This window comes from Mobula hypostoma, chromosome 6 (genome assembly GCF_963921235.1).
Source record: "Mobula hypostoma chromosome 6, sMobHyp1.1, whole genome shotgun sequence".
In the NCBI taxonomy this organism is placed as follows: Eukaryota; Metazoa; Chordata; class Chondrichthyes; order Myliobatiformes; family Myliobatidae; genus Mobula; species Mobula hypostoma.
In genome coordinates, this window is record NC_086102.1 from 169,750,090 (window position 1) to 169,774,111 (window position 24,022).

At 40.1% G+C, this 24,022-nt stretch overlaps 1 protein-coding gene across 6 annotated transcripts in view; it reads right to left on the bottom strand.

The window, feature by feature from the left end:
* Positions 1-24,022, bottom strand: part of kalrna (kalirin RhoGEF kinase a) — a 747,932-nt gene that overhangs the window by 83,006 nt on the left and 640,904 nt on the right. For 5 of the 6 annotated variants that reach the window (XM_063052242.1, XM_063052243.1, XM_063052245.1 and 2 more), the window contains 3 exons: positions 23,662-23,945; positions 22,627-22,779; positions 7,574-7,701 (listed from right to left, as the gene is read on the bottom strand). In XM_063052242.1, coding sequence (XP_062908312.1) covers positions 7,574-7,701; positions 22,627-22,779; positions 23,662-23,945 — 565 coding nt within the window. Of the gene's footprint in view, positions 1-7,573; positions 7,702-9,912; positions 10,006-22,626; positions 22,780-23,661; positions 23,946-24,022 lie in introns of all 6 variants that reach the window. The other variant, XM_063052247.1, reaches the window with a different exon arrangement.

Consider the following 24,022-nt stretch of genomic DNA (forward strand, 5'->3'; position numbering starts at 1 on the left):
CTGTTGGCTCGGATGCCTCTCCTCCGGTGGCTGACAAGTAAGCGACCTCGCAACTTGAGGCCCGAGTCCACTGAGTGCCACTAAAAATCAACAGAGCTCGCCTTCTGCCGAACGAAACCCTGGGAGGGCAGCTCCGACTCCGTGCCATGCTGCCCCCGGTGAAGTGTAATGGCTTTGTCCCTTCACTCTGAGTGGCTGCAAACAGGTGACACCGTGGCTTCAGGCCTAGTCCTCACCATGACCGAGGACTTGGCTCCCTCCATCCACCCCTGCTCGCATCCAATAAATCAGTGAATCGAACTTGTGGCATAACATATCAACATGTCCAATGGGGACTTGCAATCACAGGAAAAGCGATCAGGATGGCCACTTGCTGGTGGACTGTAAGCCTCCATCGACTCAGGCAGCAGCACATTGTGCAGCTCCTGCATTATCCCTGCTAATGTGCAACTCACTGATGGTGTAGACCTACAGTCTACTCTTCGAGTTCTTAACGTACAGCAGGATCTTGCAATCATTAGATATACAAAAAGAGATAAAAATTTTTGTGATGTAGTGTTCATGTCCATTCAGAAATCTGATGGCAGAGAGGAAGAAGCTGTTCTTGAAATGTTAAGCGTGTGTCTTCCTGCTCTTCTACCTCTTCCTTGATGGTAGCAATGAGAAGAGGGCATGTTCTGGGTGATGGGAGTCCTTAATGATGGATGCCACCTTTTTGAGGCATCGCCTTTTGATGGTGTCCTGCAGGCTGGGGAGGCTAATGCCCATGATGAAGCTGTCTAAGTTACCAACTTTCTGCACCTTTTTCCAATCCTGTGCAGTGGCCCCTCCATACCAGATGGTGATGCAAACAGTTACAATGCCCTCCATGGTACATCTGTAGAAATGTGAGAGAGTCTTTGGTGACATACTAGGTCTCCTTAAACTCCTAATGAAATATAGCCGCTGTCATACCTTCTTTGCAATTGCATCAATATGTTGGGCCAGGATAGATCTTCAGCGATGTTGACACCAGGGAACTTGAAACTGCTCATCCCTTCCACTGCTGATCCCTCGACAAGTACTGGTGTGCGTTCCCCTGACTCCCCTTTCCTGACATGCACAATCAATTTGCTTGATCTTACTGACATGGCAACGTTGTTGCGGCAGCTCTACTCAACCAGCTGACCTTACCTCACTCCTTACACCTCGTCAGCATCTGAAATTCTGCCAATAGTAGTTGTGTAACTGAGAAATTTATATATGGTGTTTGAGCTGTGCCTAGCCCGCACTCGTAGGTACAGAGTGAGCAGAGCAATAGGTTTTGGAGTTTGTTCATTAGAATTGAGAGCACGATTGTGTTGCACATGAAAATAAGTCCAAAGGACCCACAACCTATGGACTCGTTTTCATATACTCTTCATCTTATGCTCTCAATACTTATAGTTTATTTATTTATTAAGTATTTCTTTCTTTTTGTATTTGCAGTTTGCTGTCTTTTCCACACTGGTTGAACACCTAAGTTGGTGTGGTCTTTTATCGCTTTTTGTTATGGTTATTATTCTATTAAGGATTTATTGTCATTGCTCGCGAGAAAATGAATCTCAGGGTTGTACATGTACTTTGATAATAAATTTATCTTGAACCTTGAATAGACAGTTGCCTGATGCAGGCATTGCTATTGTTAGGGCCGAGTGGAGAGCCAGTGAGATTGCATCCCCTGTAGATCTATTGTGGTGATAGGCAACTTGCAGCGGGTCCAGGTCCTTGCGAAGGAGGTATTTGATTATGGCCATGACCAAGCCCTCAAAGCACTTCAGAGATTGCGGGATCACCAGGGCTGCAGGGACTTGCACAGGTGTATTTTTATTCTTCCCTTCAAATTGTGTATAAAAGGCGTTCAGCTCATCTGGAAGTGAAGCATCACAGCTATTCATGATGTCAGGTTTCACCTTGTAGGAAGTAATGGTCTGCATACCATCCCAGAGCTGACATGCATCTGATTTCATCTCTGACTTTAATTCAGAGTTGTTTTCTCGCTCTTAAAATAGACTTATGTAGGTTGTACCTAGACCGTGTATAGTTCTGGATCACCTGTCTTGGATGCCACAGATCTAGCCCTCAGTAGACCATAAATATCTGGGTATATCCACGGCTTTTGGTTTGGGTATCTCTGGTAATGTTCTCAAAGGCACACACCCATCCGCTCAGGCCTTGATGAAGTCGATGACAACTACGGCATATTCATTCAGATTCAAAGATGAATTCCTGAATTTTGTCCAGTCCATCAATTCAATACAGCCATTGTAAGTGCTCCTCACCTCCCTCGACCATATCTTCTTGGTCCTGTGGTCTTTAGAATCTGCCTTTATGCCAGGAGTAGAAGTACAGCCAGGTGATTAAACTTCCCAAAGTGTGAGTATGGGATGGTATGGTAAGTGTTCTTGAAGGTGGTTAAGTGTGTTAGCTCTTCTGGTTCCGCAGCTGATATATTGGTGGCATTGTTCAGAGGCTTCTTCAAGCTGGCCTTCAAGAGAGATCTTTACAACTAAACCCGAAAATGAAGTATATAGAAGTTGTAATAAAAATGTTGGAAATATACTGCAAGTCTCTCAGAACTTAATACAAAAAAAACACATAATATTTTGAATTGATGCTTTCCATTCTGCTTTCAAATAGTTATAATATTTCCATCTTTTTCTCCAGAAGGTTTAGAAAGGCTTGTGAATTTTGGCACACAATCTTATTAGAGAATACAAAAGACATCAGAGCATTCTGAGCCATTAACCAATGTTAAAGTGGTTTTCAACAATCACCTGATTGGAATAATTTTCCACTTCATAATTTACCAAAAGGTACCTGGTATTTTATTGGAGTAGCAATTGACGTATCCACACAATACTGCTGTTCCTTTTATAGTGACTCATTATTTTCATGCTATGTTTGTCTTTTCCTCTGAATTACTAATTCAGCACTACTTCAGCCTTCACAGCTTGTATTTGCATTACCGAATTAATTGAAGAGCAAGTCATTGAAAATTCACTGTACACCATTGCAATACTGTTGATTCTTCAAATGAAGTGCAAACAGGAATGAGCTTTTGAGATGTGCCAAAGATCAATCCATGTATTCATGTTTACTTTTTTAATCTTACTTGTCTAAAATATATCAGCATTCTTGAGGACTTTGCTCATATTATAGGAGATAAACTGATACTTTTACGACATTCATGAACGTTAATCATTTAACTCAGATTTGAGTAAACAATGCCTAGTGAAGGAACCTAATTTCAAGTAGAATCCAAATCTCCAGCTAAAGTCCAAGAGCTAATATTAAGGCAGTGAGGCTGATATGGAAATTTATACTTCCAGTTGTGTTTGTGATTCTTGTATTGGACAACAACAGCGGGAGTATTTTGGGATGCCCGATATTTAATGTCCCATAATTGCTGTTCTCAGAATCAGAATCAGAATCAGGTTTATTATCACTGGCATGTAATGTGAAATTTGTTAACTTAGCAGCAGCAATTCAATGCGATACATAATCTAGCAGAGAAAAAATATAAATAAAAATAATAAATAAATATTAATAAATAAACAAGTAATTCAATTACATACATTGAATAGATTAAAAAATGTGCAAAAACAGAAATACTGTATATTAAAAAACAAGCAAGGTAGTGTCCAAAGATTCAATGTCCATTAAGGAATTGGATGGCAGAGGTGATGAAGCTGTTCCTGAAACACTGAGTGTGTGCCTTCGGGCATCTGTATCTCCTACCTGATGGTAACAGTGAGAAAAGGGCATGCCCTGGGTGCTGGATGTCCTTAATGATGGATGCTGCCTTTCTGAGACACTGCTCCCTAAAGATGTCCTGGGCACTTTGTAGGCTAGTGCCCAAGATGGAGCTCACTAGATTTTCAACCTTCTGCAGCTTCTTTTGGTCCTGTGCAGTAGCCCCTCCATACCAGACAGTGATGCAGTCTGTCAGAATGCTCTCCATGGTACAACTATAGAGGTTTTTGAGTGTATTTGTTGACATGCCAAATCTCTTCAAACTCATAATAAAGTACAGCCACTGTCTTGTCTTCTTTATAACTACATCGATATGTTGGGACCAGGTTAGATCCTCAGAGATCTTGACACCCAGGAACTTGAAGCTGCTCACTCTCTCCACTTCTGATCCCTCTATGAGGATTGGTATGTGTTCCTTCGTCTTACCCTTCCTGAAGTCCACAATCAGCTCTTTTGTCTTACTGACATTGAGTGCCAGGTTGTTGCTGCGGCACCATTCCACTAGTTGGCATATCACACTCTTGTACGCCTTCTCATCACCATCTGAGATTCTACCAACAATGGTTGTATCGTCAGCAAATTTGTAGATGGTATTTGAGCTATGCCTAGACACACAGTCATGTGTATACAGAGAGCAGAGCAGTGGGCCAAGCACACATACATGAGGTGTGCCAGTGTTTATTGTCAGCGAGGAGGATATGTTATCACCAATCCGCACAGATTGTGGTCTTCTGGTTAGGAAGTCAAGGATTCAATTGCAGAGGGAGGTACAGAGGCCCAGGTTCTGCAACTTCTCAATCAGGATTATGGGAATGATGGTATTAAATGTTGAGCTATAGTCGATGAACAGCATCCTGACGTAGGTATTTGTGTTGTCCAGGAGGTCTAAAGCTGTGTGGACAGCCATTGAGATTGTGTCTGCCGTTGAATTCTGCATACGATTCTAGCAATGGCATATGCTCTCTTTGCCTGTAGGTCTTCATCTTGCAAGGGAGAAGGAAATAGAAAGCCTCCAATCTCTCTTACATAACAGGGGCTGCAAATTGGGTGTTAATAGGGCACAGCAAGGGGATGCTGATAACCATTTGGACACTGCCCCTCAGGAAGATAGTTAACAAAGGTGTGATGTGACCATTTGTGGTGAGTTTGTTGTTTCTTTCTGCCCTTGTGGTGCATTGGGCAGCAACCTTTGTCGTTTCTTCAGCATTTTTGTCCGTTTTCTCACAAGCCGAGTTGCTAGCTCAACACTCAACCCAGCAGGGATGGAAAGCCTCAAGGAGCCAGCCGGATTTGAACACAGGACCACTCACCTCAAAGTCCGGTGTGGATGCCACTAAGCCACTGGTCGGCTATTAGTGTTGAGGTAGTCTGCTCAAAATGGTGGGAAATTTCAGTTACAGCCAGCACAGGATCTTAGACTTTTTGAATTTCAGTGGGGAGCATACAGAGCAAGTGAATTACATTTTTAATTATTTCCTTGAGTTTAATATGTTTCAGCTTTTATAAATGCTTAAAAACATTTTGAAGACAGTTTCATTATTTCTATTATAATAGTTTTGAAATGTCCCTGAATACTGGAGATACTTAAAGATCACTTGCAACTGTGAAGATTTGAGCAGGGCTCTAACGACCATTAAGTTTTCAGAGCAGTTTCAGGAGGGTCCTGAATTGTGTTATCAAAAGCCATGTTATCACTGAGAGTACGGTACTTCCGGGCAGTGAGAATGGTCCTCTGCATCTGCATTGCCATGGTCAAATCATAGGCAGCACATCCAGTAGGGATGGAGTAGACGGGACTGCCATAATTCACACAATATATTTCAAATTTCAAAGTTCAAAGTAAATTTGTTATCAGAATTACATGTGTTACCAGAAACTACCTGAAGATTTATTTTCATGCAGGCATTTGCAGGTAAAAAGAAATACAATAGAATTTAATGAACAACTACATACAGTCTGACAAACAACCAAAGACGGCACATTGTGCAAATAAAATAATACTGAGAACATGAGTAATTTAGAGTCCTTAAAAGTGAGTTTGCAGGTCACAGAATCAGTTCAGCATTGGGGTGTGTGAGGTTATCCATACCAGTTCAGAAGCCTAATTGTTGTAGGGATATAACTGTTCTGCAAGCAGGTGCTGTGGGACCCAAGCTTTTTGTACCTCATGCCCAATGGTAGTAGTGAGAAGAGATCAAGGCCTGGAGGGTGGGGAGCTTTGATGATGGATGCTGCTTTCTTGTGGCAGCGTTCTATGTAAATGTACTTATTGGTAGGAAGGGTTTTACCTGTAATGGACTGGGCTGTATCCACCACTTTTTGTAAGCTTTTCTATTCCTGGCCATTGGCATTTCCGTTACAGGCCATAATGCAAACAGTTAGAATACTCTCCACTGTGCATCTATAGAAGTTTGTCAACGCTTTTGGTGACATGTCAAATCTACTTCTACCTTCTAAGAAAATAGAGGCGCTGTTGTGCCTTTTTTCACAATGACATTTAAATGTGTCGGTCCCAGGACAGATCCTCTAATATGTTACTGCCAAGGAATTTAAAACTACTCACCCTCTCCACCTCCAATCCCTTAATGAGGACTGGCTAATGGACCTCCAGTTTCTTCCTACTGCAGCCGATAATCAGCTCTTTGGTTTTGCTGACTTTGAGTGAGAGCTTGTTGTTGTGCACCATTCAATCCGGTTTTCAATCTTCCTCCTATATGCCAATTTATCATCACCTTTGATTCGGCTCACAACAGTGGTGTCGTCAGCAAACTTAAACGTGGCTCTGGCTGGAGCTGTGCTTAGCCTTATAGTTGTTAAGTATAAAGGGGGCTAAGCACACAGCCGTGGAGTGCATTTGTGCTGATGGAGATTGTTGACAGAGGTAAGGACAAAAAAGCAGACCACCTCTTTGTTGTCCTTCCCTCTGGTGCCATGCTCTTTAGTCTCTACATATATCTAGAGATGAGGAAGACAGCTAGGTAGTCAGATTTGCCCAAATGTGGGTACAGGATGGAATGTCAGGCATTCTTGGTAGTAGTATAGCAATGTTGGATCTTCTGGTGCTGCAGGTGATGTGGTGATGGTAGATGGGCAGAGATTTCTTCAAGCTAGCCTGCTTGAAGTCCTTGGCACGGATGTGAAAGGAGTCAGGTTAGGCTGTTTCTTGTTTGTAATCATGGCACTCGACAGATCAAATGCTAGCTTGACATCTGCCCTTGTTGGTATGTAAAGTGCAATCAGGATCACAGCAGAGAATACTCTTGATAAGTAAAATGGTCAGACTTATTCATTAGATGTTGCATCTTGGGGTAACTAGACTGAGACATCTAAGGACCATGAAACGGACGCCACTGCCTGTCCATTTTCCTGATGCAGATGTTCTTCCATGTAGTAGATCGAGTACTCCTGAGGCTGCAGCACAGTGTCTAGAGTGAAGGGGGTGGGTGAGCCATGTCTCAGAGAAAGAGAACATAACAATCCTTCATTTCCCCCCAATACATCAATCTTGCCCTTAGGTCCTCTATCTTGCTTTCCAATAACTGTACATCGGCCAGGAGGATGCTAGGGGGCAGTGGTCATGTTCCTCATCAAATATTTCAAACCTAACACATGCTGCGCACCCAAAATTTTGCAGCAACAAAGCACAACTTGTTTATCAGATTATACAATCCAGACTTCTGGTCACCTTTAAATCTCCTCATCATGTTATAAAATAAATTTCAGGCAAAATAACAAATCTGAGTTCATTGATTGTAACCCATTTTCATATTTTGTAAGAGCAAGGAAAAATTTAGCTTACGTTCGTCCTTTAAGTGCCTTGGCGCGCTTTTCTTCTGCAAGATCTCCAGGTGATGCAGAAGAAGTCATTGACTCAGGGCTCAGGGGATCTTTCAAGTTGCTTCGGTAGGAACAGCCTGGTTCCAGAGACTAGTGAAGAATAATTGTTCAGTTATGAAACATGCTTAACCTTATTACAGGGCAAGCAAAACTATATAAATATAGTATGTTGCACCATATAAATATTAAAACATGTGGTAATCTTATCCTCATTATCATGACTGATGTTACCATAACCATTCCATAATAATAGCTACTCCCACAAAGTTCAGGGAAATGAGTAATGCAATAGTTTTCAATATTATAACTGATAGGACCCAGCTGAATGTTATGACATCCACTTCATTCTTGTTAATGTTGTCACTAGACCATCAGCAGAATAAAACAATCTGTTATATAATTTTTTTGTGGCACCCCCTGAACTAAAAGTATGATTATCCTTCTTTAATAACTGGTTTCTATCCACATAGAGCATTTTGATCTTCCAAATAGACTGAAATATTAATACTCTTTTTCTCTATCCACAAATTGCAGCCTGACCACTGAGTAGTTTCAATATATTTTGCTGTTACTCAGTTTTACAAGCTTCAGGACAATAATCACACAACATACTCCCATGAATAAGCCTTCTGACAGTACTGTCATGATTGGTTGGAGGACTTCTAATTAGTTTTATATCATCTCATTTGAAAATTGAAATATTATACAAATACCAACATAAGAACACCTAACATGATTAACTTTAGCCTCTGCAGTTGGAATATCATCTGAACAATCTGTATATATACACATTAGAATAAGAAGGTCTCTTTACTTGGCAACTATTAGTTGCTACCATTTTTTGAGGCACTTAATGGACAATTTGCAATGTTTGTGACCTTCTTGGCTGTGGTAGAGATAGCATCATTAATTACGTTGAGTACAACTGCAACCAACTTGCTAGCAATCTGAGCATTTCTTGTTTCTGGCATAATGAAGTAACTGACAGAAGTATTTCCTCTGTAAATTCATGACTAAAGTTCATTATTGTGAATGGAATGTCCAACTTAAATATCTTCTATTTGCATTGAAATCTTTCTACAAATATTAAAAAACATAATTTTTGCAAAAGTTAAGGTGGGTTTATCACAATATCTCCAGCTCATAGACTGGAGTGGAAATGAACAATGCCTTTAACTGTGGACGTTCAAAACTACTCTTTAGAAACTCTAAATACATCAATTTCGAATCCTCCCCTTCCCTACCAACGTCTTTAACTATAACTGAACAAATAATTTTGATTATAAATTTTCGATCAGTTACAAATAGCTCTGAAAAGCAATGAACAATCGTAAACCACTCTTTAACTCATTGCATGGCTAACATTCAACCCTTATTTTTGACTGTGATTTGCTATATTCTAACACTTAGCTATTGTAGATATTTTTTAATATCCATATCATTAAGGAAGAAGGTTGGACTATACATTTTTGTAGACATTTAGTAATAGGGCCAACTGTTCACATTAGCATTACTTTACTAAACATTGTCTTTCCTTGCACAAGTTTGCAAAAAGCAAAGCTGTGCTTAGGATCTTATAAAATGGCAAATGCAGCAGAAAACTGACTTGATTAAAGTGGATAACTGCTCTGCTGATTACTTGTGGTCAGCCTGTACTAGACCCGTTATACTGGAGTTTTATTTTATACAATGGAAGAAGAAACCTCAGTTGGATGAAATGTAAGTTGTACCGACCAGAATAAAACAAAAATCAATCCTTCATATCAACCATAGCAATCAAGTTTTCTAACACCGTCTTTCTTAAAGCAAAAAAAGACACAACCATTATTTATTCATTTTTATGACATCAGGACATCCGAAAGTACATCAGAGCAATAATGCAATTTAAAAAAAAAATGTAGTCACAGTTAGATGGTAGGAAAAGACAATAGCTGAGTTGCACAGGTAGGTCCAACAGCAATGAGATAAACGTGCAGACAATGTTTAGTTGACACTGACGATGGGACAAGTCCCTGCACTTCTTTGAATATTTCAGTGGGGTATTTTACATCTATCTGAGAAAACAGTCAAAAGATAGAACTTCCAGGCGTGCAATCCTTTTCTACGCACTATGTGCTCAGCCCTTTCGAATCGGGTCAAACTGGCTAAGGTTAAAAACTGAGTCAGAGTTGTCATCCTTCCATATTCCATTTATTAAGTCCTACTCCCACAAATGAAATAAACTGCAGTGCTAAAAGTGTAGTATTTGAAAAGAGGCACCACAAATCCATTTTGTGTTCTTCTTTGAAATTCTAAACTTACCAGTTTACTTTTAACCAACTTTTCGATTGCACTGACAAGGTCCGCAGCACTGGGAATTTCAGGAGCACTCTGACGGGCAGTATGCAAAGAGGACTGCAGGGTTAGAATGGAAGGGAGCATTACCAAGAGTATGAGTAAGAAAAGGAAGGAGGAAAATAAAAAAGCCATTAGTAATGCTAATGGGGGGAGAAGGGGTAGAGGCAGTAGAGCACACAAATATGGAAAAATTGCAGTAGCACAGTAGTACAGTTAAAACAGCAGGCATTATTATTAGCAAGGCCCAGTCACTTTCTCATAAGAGGAAATAGCTATGGGACCCGTCAATAGATACTGTGTCATTATCTACTGAGGTACATTGACAATTCTATGCCCAAGTATGTTAGTAATGTGGTATTAACAGCTTGTGATCAAACTTTCTGAGTTTCATTTCTACCGCTTTCATCAAAGAGAAAACAATTGCCAAGCAGCTTATCAACCTGGTTATTTTGATACCCTGAGAGCAAGCTTAAAATTTACCCCAGTGCTGCAGGTACTTGTCAGAAGTCAGCACAACATTTTGTTGGTTTTGAAGCCAGCTGTGTGCTTACCCACCTATCTCCTGTGGCCGTGAGGTTCTCCATCAGTTCCAATATCTGTCCAGTTACCCACCCAATTCCTGTGCTGGTATGTTAACTCACCCAATTCCTATATCTTCTGTCTCTGGGGTTACTTACCCTACTGCCATTTCCCTTGCCTGTATGGTAACCTGGCCAAGTCATGTGACTAAATAACCTATCATCGTTCACGGTTTTGTGACTAGAAATTAGAATTCACAACTGCATCCAGAATGACTGACCAACTTTTGTACCTGCATTGTGTCTCTTTATTGAGCTAACTCAAGGCCACAATGACACGACAACTATTTAAAACCAAGAGCCAAACCACTGATCAACAAAAAAAGCAGTATGGCATTCAAGAGCAAAGTGAATGCAGATGCAACACATGAATGCAACACTTAATCTGTGTATCTGAAGGGTTTTTAAGAACAATATTATGTTTTTAAATGTACATTGGTGTAAGTAAGTTGAACATAGAACACAAAACATAGAAAGGTAGAGTACTGGAACAGTCCCATTAGTCCACAATGTTTCTGCTGACGTACTGCCATTTTAAGCTAATGCCTTCTGCCTTCACCTGGCCAAATCCCCTCCATCTCGTGCCTGTCTGTCTGCCTGCTTAACTGCCTCTCAGTCATTGCGATCATATCCACTTTCACCACCTCTCCAGCAGCATTCCAAACACCTACCTCTCTCTGTGTGCGAAAAAAAACATCTTGTAAATCACTTCTGAATTTCCCCTCTCGTTACAGCCATGTCCCATAGTAGTTGACATTTACAACCTGAGAAAAAGACCATCTACCCTGTCTATGATCTCAGAATTTTATTTACTTGTCTTCAGTTCCAGAGAATACAATCCAAATGTGTACAACCTCTTCTTATGGCTAATCTCTCCAATCCATGCAAAGTCCTTGTGAACCTCTTTGAATAGGCGAGGAGGTATTTCTTGTCGAAATGCTGATAAAAGGTATCTCCTGCTGAACATATTTATTTGATCACATGCATTGATAATTCGAAATGCAGATTAAAGTAATAGATTTACTGCATCCAAAGCTAAAAAGATGGGAGGAACTGATATGCATATTGAGATATGGGAAGAACTATTCAGGAAGATAATTAAAGATAATGACCTGACATGAGACAAATGCTGTTTGATTTCAAAATACAGAATTAATCATGTATCCTATCAATGGAGAATCAAAAGAGGTATATAACTCTAATGTCAAAGTTCCTAGTAAATTTATTATCAAAGTATATATACTGTATGCCACCATATACAACTCTGAGATATGTTTTCTTGCGGGCATACTCAGTAAATCCAAGAAAAGTAATAGAATCAATGAAAGACCATACCAACCAGGACGGACAAGCAAGCAATGTGCAAAAGACAACAAAATGTGCAAATACAAAATAAAATAACACTAATAAATAAATAAATAATCAATAAAAATAGAGAACTTGAGATGTAGAGTCCTTGAAAGTGAGTCTCTGAGAACTCAAAAAGAAACATTTTATCGAATCTGGAATAAATGGATTGAATATATAACCCCAATGCGAGCAGACTTTAGATGACTCTCCTAATGATTTATATTGCTCTTCTCATCAACACAGTAATATTGCTAACGTAAGCACCCCTAGTCTAAATGTTTGTTGTTGTTTTTTTTTGGAAAATAGAGAATTAACACAAGTAAAGGGAAAGATTTGGGAAAGGGATAAAAAAAATGAAAAAATTAAGTAAATAAGTACATAGGGATTGGATAATTATGTCTGCGGGCAGGAACAAGCACGAACAAATTGGGATATAAACACCTACAATGGTTGGTATATAGGCTTGTATGCAACATTTTGGACCAGTGGAAATGGTCCAGAAGGGTTGTATGGAAACTATTATTACCATTTTTCTTAACAACTAATTTCATTACTTAGCCTAATAGGTTAGATTTACCACAGTACATAATTATCTATTTAAATGTTTATTTTGCTTTTATATCATCTCAATGTGTACTTAAGAATGTATAAATAATTGTAGTTTTATACATATAAAAAAATGGAAAAGGTTATATGTGTGAAAAAAGTACATGATAATTGTGAACTCCTTATCCAAATAAAAATAAAATTAAAAAAAAAATAAAATTTATATCCCACACAAAAAAAAAAGAAAGTGAGTCCACAGGTTGTGGAAGCCATTCAGTATTGGGGCAAGTGAAGTTGAGTTAAAATTTGACTCAAGAACCTGATGGTTGAGGGGTAATAACGGTTCCTGAACCTGATGATATGAGTCCTGATGCTCCTGGACCTTCTCACTGATGGCAGCAGCGAGAAGAGAGCAGGTCCTGGGTGGTGGGGGTCCCTGATGATGGGTTGCATCAGCAGGAGAAAGCAAATGAGGTAGAGAGTTCACTTAATCACATTGCAATCCAAGGCTGTCTCCAGGTTGCTTGATGTGGTTGCAAGCAAATAAAGTTTTATAATCACAGTTTTGAGATTTAAAAGGAGATACAAGCCAATCAGTTAATGGAAGCATTAAACAGCCATATGACTCAGAGAGAACAAAATAAGAATTGTTTGGAAAGGAGTATGTGAATGAGTTTCATATATTCTTTTGTTTAACTGTATAAATTAAAGATTTTAATGTGTATTGGTGCAAATCTTTGTATGTTGCAAGAACTGGAGCAAATCTCTACGATACGTTAATGGTTAACAGACCGCAAGCCGGACAATTTGATGACAGTCACGGCTCCAGGTGCCCATTTGAAATGGTTACATAGAAAAATATTGCAGGAGAAGTTTAGAGGAATCAGTGAATTAAAGAGAAAGGAAAAAAATACAAGATTTTGGGAAGCAACATAATTAATTGGCAACACACATCAAAGTTGCTGGTGAATGCAGCAGGCCAGGCAACATCTCTAGGAAGAGGTACAGTCGACGTACTTCTTCCTATAGATGCTGCCTGGCCTGCTGTGTTCTACCAGCATTTTGTGTGTGTTGCTTGAATTCCCAGCATCTGCAGATTTTCTCGTGTTTGAGTAGTGAGTTGGTGTTCATCATTCAAAGTCCATTCAGAAATCAGATGGCAAATGAGAAGAAGCTGTTCCTGAATCATTGAGTTTGTGTCTTCAGGCTTCCCTACCTCCTTCCTGATGGTAGCAATGAGAACAAGGCATGTCCTGGGTGACGGGAGGGACCGTAAATGATAGATGCCACCTTTTTGAACCATCGCTCCATGAAGGTGTCATGGATACTATGGAGGCTAGTGTCCGTGATGGAACTGACTAAGTTTTTAACTCTCTGCTGCTTATTTTGATCCTCTGTAGTAGCCACAAAACCCCCTACCCCCCATATCAGATGATGATGCAACCAGTTAGAATGCTCGCCACCGTACATCTGTAGAAATTTGCGAGTGATTTTGGTGACGTACCAAATCCCCTCAAACTCCTAATGAAATATACCTGCTGTCGTGCCTTCTTTGTAGCTGTATCAATATGTTGGGCCCACGATAGGTTCTCAGAGATATTGACACCCAGGAACTTGAAATTGCTCACTCTCTCCACTTCTGATCCCTCTGAGGACTGGTGTGTGTTCCCTCATCTTACCCTTTCTGAAGTCCACAATCAGTTCCTTGGTCTTACTGACACTGAGTGCAAGGTTGTTGCTGCGATACCACTCAACTAGCTGGTATATCTCGCTCCTGTACATCGTCTCATCACCATCTTGAGTTTCTGCCAATAATGGTTATATCATCAGCAAATTTATAGATGACATTTGAGCTGTGCCTAGCCACACAGTCATGGTGTAGAGAAAGTAGAGCAGTGGGCTAAGCACGCATCCCTGAGGTGCACCAGTATTGGTTGTCAGCAAGGTGGAGACGTTATTTCCAATCTGCACAGATTGTGGTCTTCTAGTTAGGAAATCAAGGTTCCAATTGCAGAGGGAGGTACAGAGGCCCAGGTTCTGGAGCTTTTTGATCAGAACTGATAGGAATGGTTATGCTAATTGCTGAGCTGTGTTCAATAAACAGTATCTGGACATAGGTACTTGTATTGCCCAAGTTATCGAAGGCCGGCCGTGTGAAGAACCAATGAGATCGCATCCTTTGTAAATCTATTGTAGTGATGGGCAAATCGCGGTGGTTCCAGTCCCATGCTGAGACAGAAGTTAACTTTAACCATAACCAACCTCTCAAAGCACCTTATCACCCTGGATGTGAGTGCTACTGGATGAGAGTCATTAAGGCAGCTCACCCTGTACTTCTTGGGCACTGGTATAATTGTTGCCCTTTTGAAACAGGTGGGAACTTCCGACTGCAGCAATGAGAGATTGAAAATGTCTTTGAACATCTCCACAAGTTGGTTGACATAGGTTTTCAGAGCTCTGCCAGGTACTCCATTGGGGCCTGTCGCCTTGCAAGGGTTCACCCTCTTGAAAGACAGCCTGATGTCGGCCTCCGAGACAGAGATGATAGGGTCACCAGGAGCTGCAGAAACCTCAAGGCTGTTGTTTGTTCTCCCTTTCGAAGCAAGTATGAAGGGCATTGAGCTCATCTGGGAGTGAAGCATCACTGAGATTCATGATGTTAGGTTTCAGTTTGTAGGAAGTAATGTCCTCCAAACCCTGTCAGAGTTGACGTACATCTGATGTCACCTCCAACCTCTGTAGGAATTGTTTCTTTGCTCTTGAGGTAACCCTCCGCAAGTTGTACCTTGTCCTCTTGTACAGACCTAGGCCGCCAGACTTGAATTCCGCAGAACTAGCCCACCTCATTCATGCACAGTAAGTTCTTGTAGGTACACACTCATCCACACAGGTTTTTATGAAGTCAGTAACTACTGTGGCATACTAATTCAGATTCGAAGATAAATCCCTGAATACAGTCCAGTCCAGTCCACAGATTCAAAGCAGACCTGTAAGTGTTCCTGCACCTCCCTTGTCCATACCTTTTTGGTCCTCACTACTGGTGCTGCAGTCTTCAGTCTCTGTCTGTTCCTGGGGATTAGAAGTACAGCCAGGTGATCAGACTTTCCAAAGTATGAGTGTGGGATAGCACGGTAAACACTCCTGAAGGTGGTATAACAGTGATTCTGTGTTTTGGTTCCTTTAGTACCACAAGTAACTTGTTGGTAATAATTATGTAATTCCCTGGTTAAGATTTCTATGGCTATGCTGTGAGGTAGTTTATATTAGCAGTTTTCTGTAAAGGCAGTGTGCCATGCTGGAAAGTGTGTTTTGGCTTTGGCTAAAATAAGGACACATATTGTCAAACTTGGGAATGTGAGTCAGCCAGTCAGGATTGTGGGATGTCAGAGAAGGTTCTAGAGAGCTGTGGGGAAGAGTTTTCTGAAGGACAGTAGTCTGGTGTTTTGACAGGAGATGTGGTAAAGAAAAGATTGGGAGAGACGCCCATGGGATTTGGTCTGATGGGAAGACATGATTGCAAGGAGTGCTTTGTGAGACAAAGAAAGAGTCTAACATAGGAAGCTCTATTGGTGATTGGTGATCACAATTCAGCACCATGAATAACGGTTATATCCAGCTTTTGGAAGAGCCGAGCTCCAACAGTCACGTGCAAACTTAGACTGATTTAACAGTAATGGGCCCTTTTTTCATCCTTCTTTTCTTTCTCTTTATAACTGTTTGATAAAGCTGAAATTCTTCATAATTTTATGCAGTGTGTATAATCTGCCATCCAATAAAGGTGTATGGGCAGTATTTACATAGCATTCGCTCAATCAGAGTTGGCTATTGAGCCCCGGTGAGAGGGTTTCAATTATTTAGAGACTTTTTCAAACTGGCCTGGTTAAAATCCCCGGAAATGATGGGGAAGGCATTAGGGTGTGCAGTTTCATGCATGTTTATTACATTGCTCAGAACATCTAAAGCCTGATAGATGTGGCTGCATGGGTGCCTTCTTAGATGTAATATCATTGAAACCCCGACAGGCTGTAAACTGGGCATTTCTGAAATTGTAGCTTGTTTGACATTTTCATATCTGGGTTCTGTGATCCATCTTACAATCCCACTCAGATAATCAACTGAAGCATGGTCTGAAGCAGATCTAATTGGCAATTTAAAATTACTATGCAACCTTTGCCAATTGAATTGAATTGACTTTATTACTTACATCATTCACATACATGAGGACTAAAAATCTATATGTTACGTCTCCGTCTGAATGTGCAATGTGCAATTTATAGTAATTTGTAATAAATAGTATGTACAACAGGTCAGTCAATAGAGCATAGAAATACAATTGTATCAGCGTGAATTCACAACCATTTTTGGTTGAAGCTCTGTAGATTTGTTACATCACATCAAGTACAGTGGTGGAACTGAACAGCTAAGAGAAGAAGGCAGCTTCAGCAACATCTGATCCTCAATGATGATAAGCTTGACATCCAAGAATTAGCAATTATTCGGCCAATAGTGCCAAGTAGTTGAGCAATCCCTGCTTGCTCCTTAGATTTGCATTTTGTGGAAGCCAATATGTTTCATTTCAGGTGGACAAAGGATAAACAAACTAGTGTGGTATCCCTTGTTGACAGCACTCAGTACAATAACATCCTGCAGACTTGTACTAAGAATTGGCCTTTCCTCTTGCCAAGTTGTTCTAGTACAGTTACAATTCTGGCCTCTGCATGACAATGTGGAAAATGAACCAAGCATGTCCTGATCATGAAAAGCGGAACAATTCCAGTCCAGATTACTATTTTACTTTTTATTTTGCAATACAGCATGGAGTAGGCCCTTCTGGCCCTTCAAACCATGCTGCCCCAGCAACCCACAACCCTGATTAACCCTAACCTAATCACGGGGCAATTTATAATGACCAGTTAACCTCCCCAGTCCATCTTTGGACTGTGGGAGGAAATCAGAATGCCCATGGAAAACCCACACATTCCACAGGGAGGGCTTCTTATAGAACGGTGCCAGAATTGAACTCCAAACTCTGGAACACCCCAAGCTGTGATAGTGTCGTGCTAACTGCTACACTACTGTGGTGCCTAACTAACCCATGGTTTATCACCCAACTAACCTATTTTCAATCATCAGCAAAGAGATGGAATCTGCTGTCAAGGTGCTGTGATTTGTACTTACTTATCAATAATTTGCTCATCAATTATCTTTGCATTCTATCAGGGCCTTCAGTTGCAAATCACATCAAAGCCTTTGTCCCAGTATGGACCAAGCAACTGACTTTCAGCTGCAACATGGGAGGAATTGCCCTTGACCTTAAGACACTATTTGACTGAATGTGTGATTAAGAAGCCTTGGAGCAACTGAGATCAATGGACATCAAGTTGAAAATATTCCAATGACTGGAATCATATCTCACTCAGAGGATGATAGCAGTGGTTGATGGAGGTCAATCATTCCAGCCCCAAAACGTCACTGCGGAAGTTCCTAAGATTCAAATATCTTCAACTGCTTCACCAAATATCTTCTCTTCACTGCAAGTTTAGATCTAGAGCATTCATTAATGGACAGTGTTCAATTCTGTTTGTAATGCATTACAAAATTAAACATCCTTTGCACTCATGCAGCAAGACCCAACAATTTTCAAGCATGGCTTGATAAGAGGCAAGTAACATTTATGAAATAAATTGGCAGGCAATAACCATCTCCATAAGAGAAAATCCAACTAACAATATTGCTATTCAATGGCATCACATTCACTTAGTCCCTGCATCAACGTCCTGGGGTCTCCCTTCATCAGAAACTTAAATAAAGTGACTACTAGAACAAGTCAGTGTCATGCAGCAAGGCATTCATCTTCTGACACTCCAGAGCCTTTCCACCATCTACCAGCACAGATCAGCAACATGATAGAGTGCTGTTCTCGTGCATAATGAGAGCAGATCCAACAGAAAGGACATGTAAAAAAGATTCACAGGATTCAACAAAGATTCATGTTGGAAGGCTGGAAAGCTCAAGCTAACAGGAAGACTAGACTGGCTGGAACTCTTTTTACATTGAGAAGAGGCCTTAGAGATGTTTATAAATCATTAGGGGAATAGATAAGGTGGACCGCCACAGTCTCCCTACCAGGGAAGGTGAGACTAAAATGGAGAAGGCATCGACTTGAAGTAAGAGGGGAAAGATTTAAAAGAGCCTTGAAAGTAGCTGGGGAGAGTGGGGGCAAGATGGCGCCAGTGAACTACACGACCAAGACAACATCCTTCACAAAACGACTTCTTTCACTTTTTCTTTCAAATGTGGTTTCGCTGCTGTTAGAAACTGTCATTTACATGTTAGTGGTGTGTTTTTGGGTGGATTGAGTGATCTGGTGCTTTGCTGTCACCAAGGAGGTTTGGTGAGGTTTCAAATAAAGTGTGCAGCTTGGAGGACAGGTAGGCTGGAGATGGGGTGCAAACCCATGATCAGCTCTATTTCTCACTAATTAAAGTGGTGAGGAGGATTGAAGTCATCAAGGACGAGAGCAGAAGATGAGTGGGTGTTCAGCGGGTGACCGGTCTCTCTCTTCCTCTCGCTCTCTGTTGCCAGAGAAAGGGGGTTGTGTGTGACGGTCTCTCTCTCTCTCTCTCCCCCTCTCACAGTTCCCGTAGGAAGATCCCTGTGTTTGAATGGTCTTGATCTCTCTCCCTCCCTCTCTCTCGATACTGCCAGAGGATGGTGCCGGAGTCTTGGGTCTTAGGCAAGGCTTGATCTATACGGTATGTGGATTAGATTCTGGTTCACGTTATGCGTTGTTGGTTTACGGTTGCTCCTTTTTGTTGCTATTTTGTGCAGCTTTGATTGGGGCAGACTGGCTTGGCGGCCTGAAGTTAATGAATGACACAGTGCCAGATTGAACTGAAAATGCCTGGACTGATTTGATGATATGTGGTTTAGTGTTTTATATTCTATTTTTCTCGCTCATTTTTTTTTGCTGTTTACGCGCATTTGTTCTTTTTTTGTACGTTGGGGTTTGATATTTTTCTTTGAAGGGGTTCCATAGTTTTCTTCCTTTTTTTTGTGGCTGTCTGTGGGAAGATGAATCTCAGAGTTGTATACTGCACACACATTTAGATAATAAATATACTTTGAATCTTTGAGGGGAAAGCTTTTCACACTGAGGATGGAATGAGGTAACAGAAGAAATGGTAGAGGCAGGAATAATTACAACTTTAAAAAAACATTTGGACTGGTACATGGAAAGAAAAGGTTTGGAGGGATAAATCATGAGATTAGCTCAGGTTGGCACCTTCATCAGCATGGCTGAGTTAGGTTAAAGGACCAGTTTCTATCCTTTATAATGACTCTACAACTCTTGATAAACCTAACCACTACCCAGTACATACTGCTTTGCTTGTTTGGTGTCCTATCAACTCCCCAAATATTTATTTCCTCTATCATAGGCTGCTGTATGCACTTTTCCACAAAATGTACGGTTATTTATTGAGACCACTCTAAAAGCACCTTCTAAATCCACAGACTCTGCCCTAAAGAAGGACAAGAGCATTTGGTGCATGAGAACACCACTAGTTACTGGTTCCCCTCCAAGGTGCATACCAAACTGCTTGGAAAAATCTCACCATTCCTTCAACTGCATTTTGGGAGTATTTTTAGCAGAAGGAATACTGTGATTCTAGGAGGTGCATCCATACCACCTTTTCAAGAGCAATTAGGAATCAGTAATAAATGCTAGCATTGTCAGTGATGCCAACAGTTTGAGGAATTAGTGCTGAGATTAGACAACTACTATAGGAATATCAAAGAATTACACCAATCAAATGGCAATGCCAGCTCACACAGTTGTCACTCAAACCCAATAAGAAAGCGAGTTAGCAAGTATTTTAGTAGATTAAAGTGCGGTCATTGTTACACTTTGAAACAGACTGTCAGTTGTAATTGTTTTGGGAGTTAAACCTTTTAGAAGTTTTTATAGAAACAATGATGTGAACAGTGCAATATTACTCTTGTAAAACATCACAATCTCACGGTTTCCAAACCAAATTATTGGAAACTTGAGAGAATATTATTCCAGTTATTTAAAATTATTATTCACTAGATTAAATACTGTTCATACATGAGAAAAAATGGAATGCTGCAAAAGCTGTTTTGCACACCACTGTGTAGAACAATTTCATCTACCATAAAAATTATTCAGACACTTCAAAACAATAATCAAATATTTTTTGCTTAACTGTTACTCTGCTCTAGCTACTGATAATCCTTATGGCCTCTTCTGTTCTCTATTTAATTTCCTGTCCATATTTCTGTTTATGCTCAAAGCCACAATCTAGTTAATTGGCTAAATAAAGGAAAAAAAGAAAAGAAAGGTCATTCTTGCTGCGGATTGTTCAAAATACTTTTAATACTATTAAATTAATGAAGACTTGTAAAAACGTGTTTAAAAATTTGCACTTTACTAATATAGAAAAAAGCTGCATCAAATAAAGTGGAACAAGAAAAGGTTTGGTGGAAAGGAAGAGGTACAGAGTCAAACATGGAGAGAAAAAGCACAATGCCAAAAAAAAGAGATAGTAAAGACCAAAGGAACTCTGAGTACAAAAGGAAATGTGTGACACAGTAGCTTGTGTAACGTTATGGAACAAGAAGTACTTACTTGTCTTTATCCTTGTGAACCTACATGCAAATGGATATAACTATCTATGCTATTATTGAATGGAATATTTACTGTAAGGACCTTGTAAAAATAAACACACACTCAAAACAATGACATTATCATGTGTGTTGGCATTACCATCATAATAAACTGAATAGAGTAGGTTACATCAGAAGCAATTCTAGGCACACCTTAGAAGGATGTGCCACTATTACTATGTTGTGTGAAAACCATCATGGACAAACTTCATTCATTGCTTTCAATTGCCTTTGCACCATGTACACATAAGTGATCCTGTGATATTATAACCAGCCTACAAATAATATCTTCTGATAGATTTTGTCTCCTGTTTTAGTATTTCATCAACATTATGAAAATTATTGTGCCTTTGTAATCATGGGAAGGCTTAAATGGGACAGCCTATTCTACTGCAAGGAACCTGACGTTGTAGATATCCACATCCAGTCAGTCCTTCTTCCAGGCTGCTTAACCAATGCTTGATCTAGAAAGCAAAGTGAAGAGTTTGAGCCAAAGAGTGACTATGATCTTTAACAATCGGTCAGTGTAGCTTGAAATGCTCTTATATCTCCATCTTTACTCTCAGTCTGGCCCTTTGTTTACTCCTGGATCAAACAACAAACGAATGAAAACCATTCTATTGCTTGCCTGATTAGTATTCATGAAAAGACATATTTTAACCTATTCTCTAAATCTCAAGTTTAACCTGTAATGAGTTTTTCTCTGTCATCCCTATAAGACTATATTGCTCATTACCTTTGATTTGCCTTAAAACGCATCCTAAAAATCACATCCGGCATTACTCCAAAAACATTAATAACCAACAATTACGTTAGGTCCTTTTAAGTTTCCAAAATTGTAATTAGACCTTTCAGATGCAGATGTCAGTTTAATATCAGAGAATATATACAGTATCAGAGCAGAAATTCTTACTCTTTGCAGATATAATAGAAATTAATCACAATGCAGTCCTCAAATAAACCAAAAAATAAATCCATGTTGTCCTTATAATCAAATATCTATTAATCTCACTTGAAATGCACTTCCTCTAGGAGGGGCAATAATTCAGTTTTCAGTCATCCAGGCAAGTACCATTCTGCACCTAAATTGAATTAGATATTACCAAAAGCCTTTTGCACCAGCATATCAAACACTATTTTCCCTCCTTTTCTTTTCCATAGCCTCACAATATTTGGGTGATTACTGACTTATCTTATTCCATTTTGAAGGCTGCTGTTGAAATGCTCCTACAACACCTTTATAGACAAATGCATTGCAGATCGTATTCATTGTGTACTAAAGATGAGTTATTTTAGATGGTGTGAAACAAAAGTAGACTTTGACCAGCTACAAAAGGAAAAAATGCACATGCATTCTAAAGAATTAGATATTTGTTTCCCCAACCTTTAGCACAGTGAGAGGACAAATTACCACAGTTTTCAGGAAAGACACCACCCCATTGGTGAAATTGATGATAGATCCTATCATGCAATTTGAATCATTATTACGCCGATATTAGACCAATGAGTTACATACACAGTCCTCTGGAGAAGGATCATTGTCGATGATCTTCATCGGTGGAGGAAGAGGGGTATGAGACTCATCATCTGGCTCATCTTCTCCTCCACTCTGCATTCCAGATGAAGACTTGGATAAAGTGCCGCTGGGTGGTTCATCCTTCCTTCCCTTCTGTTAAGAGAAATTACATGAATAATTTCATGTGGTTGATTTATAAGCCAGAAAAAGCTTTGAATGACTTGAGAAATGTCCCTTAACATTTTACAGCAGTTCAATTCAGCTAAGTTGCTTTCCTGGACCTTATGTGAAGTACAAATATATATTTCTTTTCCTCCAATTCTTTCCTCACTAAGACTAGAAATATGAACTAAACATACTTTGAAATGCATCAAAAGGGTCCTACAATTGAACAGAAATGGCATTATTTATGAGAGAGAAATAGTGTAGCAGAGTTCAAGTTTGTCTTTCTTGTCTACTTCACATACTTATTTCCACTATTCCTGATCAATTTTGAGATCTACCAACAAACTTGATTTGGTAGCAACAGGTTGTTGATATTCTGATCAAATCTTCCTCTCTTTAATTCAGCTGAGACCAAATATAAGCTGCTACTACCATTCCAGGTGGGCACGTGGCCAAGTGGTTAAGGCTCTGAAGGTCGTGAGTTCGAGCCCCAGCCGAGGCAACGTGTTGTGTCCTTGAGCAAGCCACTTAATCACAAATTGCTCTGCGACGACACTGGTGCCAACCTGTATAGGTCCTAATGCCCTTCCCTTGGACAACATTGGCGTCGTGGAGAGGGGAGACTTGCAGCATGGGCAACTGCTGGTCTTCCATACAACCTTGCCCAGGCCTGCGCCCTAGAGAGTGAAAACTTTCCAGGTGCAGATCCATGGTTTCACAAGACTAACGGATGCCTTTATACCATTCCAGGCATGATTAATGAACTTTTAAATAGAGCAGAAACTGAACCCGACGAAAGTTTTATTCTGAGCCAAACCCATGAAATAAGATGACAAAAATATATCTATAGTTGTTCCAAAAGCAATGTACCTCATCTGCACTGTCCTCCTGAGGTGCATTTTCATTCTCCCCTGCTTTGGGTGATGCTGGATCTATGCCAGGCTTGCCATTCCTGCCTCTTTTCTGCTTGACAATTTTCCTGTTATCTGCCTTGCCACTGCTGAGTCTACGAACAGGGCTAGTCAACCATTTCTTCAATGTGTTTCCAGAACGTTTGGGTCCTGGGGAATTCTGCATAGAACTTAGCGAAGGCTGAGGCTGAAGGCTTGAAACAGATTCGGATTTAGTTCCATTGTCATTTGGTGAATAAGCATCTAGAAACAGAACAGACAAAACATTATTTAAACAACCTTAAATCAGAATTTATATGCATTATGCAATATAACAAGCT